Here is a 9,874-nt window from a genome sequence, read left to right as displayed (position 1 = left end):
GCTTTTATCAATGTGAATTGTTGTGAACGCTAGGGAAGTGAAGGAAGGATGTGAGGCCTAATCCAATTTTTGACAGGAAGTGAAAGCATTAACGTTTTTAACAAGGTAACATATTGGTTAATATGTATTCATATTTTAATAGTACAGAACAAGATATTTTCTTAGCTTTTTCTCTTTTCAGATCAGAGAATCAGTGTTCCCCCCACACCCACACATATCTTCAGAAAGAGCAATTTCACAACGTGTAGTTAGACTTTCACTGACGAAGCCATTCTCTGAATGGATATGAAAGTCCCCGTATTAAACATGGATTCTACAAAGAAAAAGGACAAGAAGAAAGATGCTTTCGAGGAAATGGTCAAAGCCTTGGATTACAAGAGATACGATGGCTCACCAAACGAGAATTGGTCGATATTACGTGAAAGATACGACCAGTTCTGTGAAGAAACGAGTTTAACCGTTCTTTCCAGAATTCATAATTCAAAGAACATTTTCAAGACAGTCGCCTGGGTTTTGCTAACCTTGGCAATGCTATCATGGATGACTGTGGAATGCTACTGGCTTTTCTTGAAATACTTTCAATACCCAGTGGAAGTGAAGACAGCACTCAGAGCAGTTCCCAGACATGAATTCCCAAGTGTGACCGTATGTAACCTCAACCCTCTAAAGGATTCTAGAAAGCGCGATGAACCCTTTAACAGTTTAGGTAGTACCTTTATCATAAAAGACGACGATATGTTGTATAACGAATACGTAGGAGGGCTGGAAGAAAGATTAAGAGGTAAATCTCTCTCTCTCTCTGTCTCTCTCTCTCTCTCTCTCTCTGCGTTTTGTATATGTTTCGATTAATCTCCTAGAAAGAATTAAATCTTTTCTTTTTGCCTTTAAAACCGCCTTGAATTTTGTAGGACCCTTGCAAGACTGACGAATGTCTGTAGTGATATAGAAACAAGAATACCATACCAGCAACTCGAAACAGAAAAATATATGTGTAATGCTGTTGCATTTGTTTTGAATACAATCGCCTCCCAAAAAATTGAAAGTAGCTAAAGCACAATGACACGTTTTAAGAATCCTTTGTAATTATGAATGACTTTTAAAAATGAAATGCAGTTTGTGAGAAAGTATGGCAAAAAAAGTTAACAATTTATCTGGTTAAAATGATAATTTTCCGACTTAATGTGGTCAAGGCAAAATTTAACGGACATTTCTTTTAAACCAGGCTGTATATTGAATTGCAAACTTTATATTAAATAAGCATAACTTTCGGGATTATTATGCATACTTTTTCTTTAATGTTTGAAATATGCAACATGAGATTGAGGTTTTCTACTTCAGCTGAAATAATTGAACAAATAAGGAATTTTGTCCCATTTTCGAATATTTGTTTTAATTTTAATTTTTTTTTTATTTTTTTGGGTGGTGGGGAGGATTGCAACTTTTGAAAATAATTCTTCCTGCATGGCGCAATTGAATACCTTTGCAAGTTTTATGCCGAAGAATCTTAAAATAAATCATTTTGATTTTTAAGTATAATTTACGGAGATGACTGACTGTGTTGTGGATGAAAATGGGACTTGAAGTCAATCAAAAATACAGACCTTATAATGCTTTATGAACATGTATAAAATTTTCTACATATTAACGTGGGATTAACAGATTACATGGGATGTGGCACGTGGAACTCCTTCTACAAGTTGCGGCAACCTATATTAACATCAGTAACACAAGTTTACATTTTTAAAATGTAAATCTACCTCGATGTTGCTATATTTGCCCACTTCACAAAGGACGATCATAAACAAATTGACAAATTCTTTATTCAACTCCTGTTACAAAACACAACATATTTGGAAAATATTAGTATCTTATTTTTCTCACGTAAATGCAATACAATTCACATTGACAGCATTATTACATTATTACATTATTACTTTATTACAGTCATGACTTCAATGAAATAAGATCATGTTGAAACTTAATTATAGAGACAATGGTATATTTTGGAAGACATGTTTTAAATTACTGTATATGGAACACAAATTAATCTCAAGTCAAGCAAACTGGTTAGTTACTTTAGAATGATGAAAGCTAGGGTACTTTCCTTTTCCGTAAAAATAGAATAATAAACACATGGAGTAATGATGATTTGATATTAACGAAATTTCGATAAAATAATGCCAACCATTTTAGTTAAACACCAAGTTCTCTGAACACGTTAATTTGTTAAACTTTTGCACTTTTGGTCTCGTATGGAAGTGCTTGGGTGTTTGTTGTATTCTTTGTTCTCTGAAATAGCAACATTCATAGACATAATGAAATTCATCACCAACACAGTTATGCAAGCACTGTGTACACACTTTGACATACCTCTGCATATTTTCCCATCTACTCTTCTTTTTTCCCAACGCTAAAAATAACATGACTGTCAAAATTAAAATATGATTCACGACTGCACTAATAAATACTGTATGATGAATCTACATAAAATCAAATGTTTCTAAATCGCAGAGTCAACATAACACAGTTCACAATGAAATCAACGATTGATATGTTTATAATTTATTTTCTTTCCCTCATTCCAAGATTGCGTAGTTTCTAGAATTAAAATTATTGATCGTAGTTGTATATTATAATTTTTAAAAAAGTTAAGGTACCATATATGGTGACCAAAGAGTTCTCTAAGTTTTAAATAAATCTGAGGTTTTTAAGGAGCTTAACATTTGTGCCAAAACAATTTTGTGTCCAAAGACCAACTGACTTATTTCATTGTAATAAAATGACATATTTAGCTATTGAAAGACATGAGTAAATTTACTTGACTGATTATGTACTTATTTGTACAGGTTCATAATGAATACTCGAAACTGAAGTACAAGATAAAGGCTGCATCACATGTTGAAAGCAAAAGCATTATAAAAAACAATTATTTATAATTTATTCTTGTCAAATATATTTGGAATTTTTAACTAATGTTATCTGAGTAACAAAGCAGTTTACATTTTCGAATTGTAATTTTTTTCTTCGGATTGTTTACAAAATGCTTAGAGTGTCCGACTCGATGCTGGAGGTCGGGGGTTCGAACCCCGGCAAAGGCATACCAAAGACTTATAAAAATGATTCCAACACCTGTTTCGCTAGGCGTTCAGCATTACGAGGTTGGTGTTAGGAATGGTCGGCCTGGTGTCAGGATAATGTAACTGGGTGGAACATGATGCTGCATGTCTGTGGTATGATGCCCCAGTACTAGACATCGCTATAAACTGCCACACTGCATACATCGGAACGATATGACTGAAAACTGATTAAAGCTACGTTAAAAATCCAATCACACACACACACACACACACACACACATCGAATCTCTAACAATATCAAACACTTGCGTGTACCTCCATTGCGACTGATGCTTTCTCTGTTTCCATGGACTTCTAGACAAGAGTTGTTGTCAACCGAAGGGTTTATAAACGCGCTAAAACCTCAAATAATTTCCCCTAGCTAACTTCTACTCATTCAGGAGTCTCTAACATGCATGGTGTTTCTTGCTTCACATTCTTATTATGACTTATCCGTACATAACATTACCAAGCCCATAGTGCATGGAGTTATTCAAATGACCAAACAATTTACGAGAAATTATCGTAAGAACTATTAACGTTAAGAATTAGGAGGAGTCCATTTTATTAAACTAAGCCGTGCAACCATTAAGTTTCATGAATAATTTAAATTATGAACTCTGCTCCTAGTACTTGGCTTATTACACGGTTCGAGAAAAACCGTCCCAACAATGACTCCCCAGAATCAAACAAATAATCATTAATATTTATCAAAGATAGAAAGTGAGGAGACGCAAAAACGATAATATATATACCCTAGGTTTGTTACATTACCCACACCTCCAAAAATTACTGTCCCCAAACTGATCATAAACATACTTGTGTCCATGACTCATACTCGATCACTCAGTAGAAATCAACGACCACCGGAAGTCGTGATTCCTAACAGGATAATCACCCAAGCAATCAAGATGTCAGACATCTGACCTACTATTTCTGTTAGACAATGAAAAGAGGTGCAATCACTAATTGCTTTTAAAATATTAGAAATAGGAACCGCATGAAGCTCAACGAATGATGACTGGAAATAATAATATATAACTCAAAGAATGATGACTGGAAATAATAGCATTGCTTTTGGTTTGGATATAACGCAATTTGTCAGCATATGATAGGCTACACATGCAGGCTAGCATAACTGGTGGGGGGAGAACCCAGGAAAACCCCTGTAAGAACCAGCCTACACACGAAAATATATGGACAAGCTTTCTCATATATCCATACTGGCCGAGCCTAAGACTTGAACTACGTGGAATGAGTTGAGATCGGTAAAGGCAAGCACTTTAGACAACACTGCCACGCGGGTCATCAATCAATCAATGATATTTAGAACTATCTGTTTCACAGAACAAGCAAACCAGTTCTAAACATGGCATTGCGACAGGGCATCTGATGCAGCTTTTTCATTTTCGAGCAATAGGAGCAGTCTTTTTGTTCCGTTACCAAATGAACACTGATCTTCACTCGCTGATTACTCCAATTACCCATCATGACAACCCCACTACACAATCACCGATGCTATGCTGGTACCCATCAACTTCAAAGTTAACTAACAAACGCTTCTAAAAAAGACCTCTATCAAGCGAAAACACCACAGGTTGATTCTGCTTAAACACGACCAAACCAAAACTCATGTAAAGAAACAATGAATCATACAGGACAACGCGTCTCTAACAGAAATGGGACAAGCAGCGCTCGAACTAATCTTTGCCAGGTCCATTGCTACGTGTCTCATGTCCGTTTCTCTTAGACATGCGTTGTACACTCCGCCATATCACAGTCCTAGCTTGAGACGTAGCGTAATATGATGACATTTCCTCTTCCTCAGGCGCCATGGTCCATTCCATTTAAAAAGAAACTTAGATGATTACCCATTCTTTCTCAAAGTATGGCGTAACCACACACGGGGTCACCAATGCCGAACGACTGACCATAATACTTGATATTTTAGTTACATTTTTGATGCCAAATATCATTGCCAAATTCGTCTCGCCCTTCCTCGTTAGCCACCCACTTTGCCTTCTTATAATCTACCAAGAACTTCAACAGATTCTGATCATAAGGTAATTAAAATATAAGAGTGTATGCTATTATTATTTACGACTCTAGATGACCCACTTTGGACGATATAGTGGTCAGCAAGGCTTGAATAATATTGTCAATCCTTGCAATATTTTAGACAATATATCCTAGCTTGGTGCTGATGTCCGACAGCGCAACTTGAACATTATGCATATTTTGTTGTGGTTATACAGGTTATGGAAAGTGAACTGTGGATATAAAGCACGATGAACATTCTGGATAACGAGGTGAGACATATATGAACCGTAGTCGTTTCTGCAAGGGATCGATGATCACTGAGCCCTTACACTGAATTTTAAACGTTCTCTTAATTTTGTACCTTTTTGGGGTCGTGTTAATAAAATTCGTTTGTTCAATGAACAAACATACACTTACCAATTAATGGTTAGTCACAAATGAAGCATTTATGCATTGTAAAATTTGCCGAGGGCTACAAATGACTGCTTAAACCAAAGTATGCGCACTTTGGGTGATTGTCACACCAAACGGAATGTTGGATAGCACCAAATTGTTTTTATACGTGCCACAATGCCTGTATAGTTTTGGATATAATGATATATATCAGTAATATGAATATTTATAAATTTCTGGTCGCATTTATTTATTTATTTATTTATTTATGCGTCAATATACGTAAATTTATGTATGGTCCATTACTCTTAGTAAATCATCTACATGTAAAGCATGATATGCTGCATAATTGTCACATTCCATTAAAACAAAAACAAAAACAAAAATCATTTCATTTTCTACTCTGGAATATAGTGATGAACGAAATGTATCTGAGCACTATAAAAAGACAACCCGAACACTATCTTGCCCTACTCGAGTTTTCTATTTGAAATAAAAGCAGAGCTGTACGCAAATATTAAAATAAAAGCAGCATTTGAATTTTGTCTACATCATGAAAAAAATATGTTTCATTATAATTTGTGATCTAAAATCAATACATTTCTACCAGTAATATGCATTCCATGGAAAAGCAAACTCAATATAATTTGCCGTAGTCAAAATCTCTCTCTCTCTCTCTCTCTCTCTCTCTCTGGCTTGGCGAAAAATAATTATATTCAACGTGCCCTGAAAGTTGAACTGACGTTGGATCTGATGTTTTTGAAACTTGCATATAAAATTATTTGAACTTTTTTAAATTTGTAATATTTTTCGTCCCAAGTTAAGAAACCCCACAAACTCACAACCTTGCAAGAGCACATTCGCGATGTTCAAATTAGAAAAAGAAACAAAATCATAAGTTTACAAAAACATATTAGCTTCACACAAACAATTCTCATTTAATTAACAAAGTGACAAATATGACGCATCTAGTACAATATCATTGCATTCATTGAATGATAAATACAATTTATAACGATATGACCTTGAGTAAATTAAGCGAAAATATCTAATTCTGAATTCTACTTGGGTTCATACAAGTTTCACACAGGCCAAACTATGATATGTCTGAAACTGTCACATTTATAACATTTTCATCCGGGAGCCACGACCACATTTGTTATGTATATTTGATTTAATTATATCTGGTATAATATATATTTATTTCAGTTTACTTGTTTGTCAGTTTTAAAAAAAATATTATATTATTTTTCATTATAATGCAAATTATATCTCTAGAGATGATACGTTTTTCAGAAAATAGGTTTCAATATATGTAGTATCCGCGTAAACAAGTTCTATTTTAATTTAAAACAAATGGTTGTTGTCGAGGTCATTATGGGACTTCGTGCTTAAGATAAAACAATTTTTTCTTCTTTTTTTCTTAGAGTAAAATGATTGGTTTTCGTCAGGGTCACACTTGTGTACATGACCTTTAACAAGTACTAATTTCTATAATCTTCTAGAACATCATCACTTGATTCCCCTGTTTAAGTTTAGAATACGATATAACCTATGTTTTGGAGAATTATTCTCGGTAGAAGCTGGGCTGTTACACTGGAAGTTGTATGTTGTCCTGTTTGGAGTTATTTAAAATTACTTGGATTAAAATTATTTCAAATTACTTGGATTCAAAAGGATTAATTCTGTTATGTGTCTGGAAAATATATCTGCTCTTGTAAGATTCTTAATCAGAGAGTTCTTATAAGAAATTTATTTTGATTTCCAAAACCGGAGTGACAATTCTTGTTTCTACAAGGAACTGTAGACTTCAACACTACATATTTGAGCATACGTCATCGTCTTCCATCTTGGATTCTTTGTCGGGATTCGAACTTGAAATCAGTAGAACATTTTGTTATTAGGGCTTCAAAAATTGTATTCGTGAATTATTCTAAGATTATTTTTGGATTTGATTCCATAAAACCGTAAGGTCATATATTTTCATTTTTACAGAATTTTTCCAGGAACATAATTTATTGTATTTTTCAAGGCTTGTTGTTTTCACTCGTTCTTGTGTTCCTGTTTTTTCGAACCTAAACACGTGACATAAGACATGCATATTATGAAATTTAGGGCTACCAATGTAACTTTTTCAGATACCAGTGAGCGCTAGGATTGATCCTCCATATATTTGAAATGCAACTTGCTGCCAGTAACACAAGTTGCACTCAGTAGGATTGGTAGCTTTGTAATACATGTAAGAAAATGTTGAATACAAATTTGCACCTCTCCATTCTCAATATGTTTGAAATACAAATTGCAGCCATTAACAAAAGTTGCACTCAATAGGCGTATGTACGCGTATGTCAAACCCAAGAACTTTGCTAATATTAAGTTTTCCGTTAGAGGTCGGAGAGCCCCATTATGTTTAACATACGACGTGATGTTTAGTGCCATTAGAGACTAAGGGCATAGTAGGTAGGATTGACACAGAGATGTCAAGATTTTGTATCAAGTAATTTAAATTCTGCTTTGTGTTAATAACTATGAATGACAGCCATTCTTAAAGAGGTGTGAGTTACTAGACATACTGTATTGGATATTATTGGTGGGGGGCAATCGGTACTAGGTCCATGTGTATTGATCAGTCAAAAGTGTATTTTAAACATTTTAACGTTCGCTTTCCCGTTAGAAAATAAAGAACCCAACGTATGCTAAACCTACAGCGCAGTGTTAATTTCCATTAGATGATAATGTGCCCCGGGAATGTTAAAATAACGGCATAATAGTCATTCCCGTTGAAGGCTAGACGGTCATCCCCGTGTTAATTCTTTTTATAATCCAGATAGCGCCAACAATATTAAATTCCCGTTTGGGTCCAGAGAACTATTTCTATTTGAAATTTCCATTCTGCAAAAGAGAAGTCCACACATTTTAAACCTCTGGACAGTTGTTTTAACAGAGGGATTCCTATCTTGGCGCCATTAAAAGATCGCGGCAAAAACAATATGTAGCATAGGATTTGTCATATGCCACTCAAATGTCCTATAATATCAATCCTATTGAAAGACGCTCAAGTGCCATCCTATACTACTTCTATCTCGGCTCAAAGATGCAACAAAAACAGAACCTGTGTGGGTGTTCCGTGGCTACTGCATAACAGATGGTGGCATTTGCCCTAGTTTGAGTTACGAGGTTTTAAGTGTATTTCAAATAGGTCATTGTTAATTATCTGGCTACAAGGGTGTGTGGGTGTGGCGGGGTGGAGTGGGTGGGTGGGGGTAATAAGGGTAGACAACTGCTGTGTCTCCTTGGTTGTTGATGGGCTGGGTTAAGAACGGCCCAATGCTGTGAGATGAACAGATTTGATAAAGCAGTACGGATAAAGCAGATAGCTTATTAACACTATAGTTTTTGTACAGTTTACTAACACTATTGTTTTTGTACTTTGTAATCATTCTATTTAATCCTAATATTCTTCTATGAATGCAGGCTCTTCTATTTTTTATATATTGTTAATTACTATATCTAAAGAAGACTTTCTTCGAAAAATGTTAACCATTTGTCGTTGAGTGTAAGATACTTCAGGGGTAAGGCAAAATATCGAATAGATACAAGTCATCTTATTTCAGTCAATGACAATATAAACTATTCATGTGAACGTTATAACTCGATGCCTGTACATTTTAATTTGGGTTTCACTTTTGCACATTCATGATTGCGCCTTTTATTGAATAAATAAATGCATATTAGAAAGTTAATGGTCTTTACGCATTTTAAGGCATATTCCTCCTTGATGGAAAGAGAACAAAAAGGGAGGGAGATAAAGAAGATGGAGTGAGAAAGATGCAATAGGCCTAAACATGGAAATTCGGGTCTGAATAATATACAAAGAGTAAATTTACATCCTAAATGGATAAAGCAGTTGCGAAAGTAATACCTCCAATGTGGCGATATCACATTTATCACACCGGTCTATTTCAATATCACACAATAATTTATATAATAAATGAGAATATTAACGTACGTAACACTTAAATATGTGTTGATTTGATCTTTTGCATGTTAATCCCAAGGTTGTGTCATGTCCTTTACCATGTGTTACTGTCATTCGCAATACATAATTTTACCTGATGTACCCCGTAGTGGTAAGCGAGAACGCTAACATTTCATCACATTTGGAGTCTGGAATATTACGGTATAAATCCTTCCAATTAATCAATATTAAAGTGTTGTCAATAATGACTGCATATTATTTACTCATATTTGGTGTTCTAATATCTTGCCATGCAGTGGGTACGGTACTCTTAATTTTGCGCAATTATTTTTTCTCTCTCCAACGT

General features: G+C 34.8%; 1 protein-coding gene across 1 annotated transcript in view; it reads left to right on the top strand.

Annotated features, from left to right (window-relative positions):
- The first annotated feature begins 209 nt into the window (after window positions 1–209).
- The window catches only part of LOC149783237 (acid-sensing ion channel 1-like), a 46,414-nt gene continuing 36,749 nt past the window's right edge, over window positions 210–9,874 (top strand). Inside the window, exon 1 of the mRNA XM_089931444.1 lies at window positions 210–781. Within this exon, the coding sequence (XP_089787570.1) occupies window positions 280–781 (502 nt within the window). The 5' untranslated portion in view covers window positions 210–279. The remainder of the gene's footprint in view (window positions 782–9,874) is intronic.

The sequence above is a fragment of the Sinohyriopsis cumingii genome, chromosome 14 (assembly GCF_028554795.1).
Source record: "Sinohyriopsis cumingii isolate HCF-2022 chromosome 14, ASM2855479v2, whole genome shotgun sequence".
Lineage (NCBI taxonomy): Eukaryota > Metazoa > Mollusca > Bivalvia > Unionida > Unionidae > Sinohyriopsis > Sinohyriopsis cumingii.
This window is presented reverse-complemented; position numbering and strand designations above follow the sequence as displayed.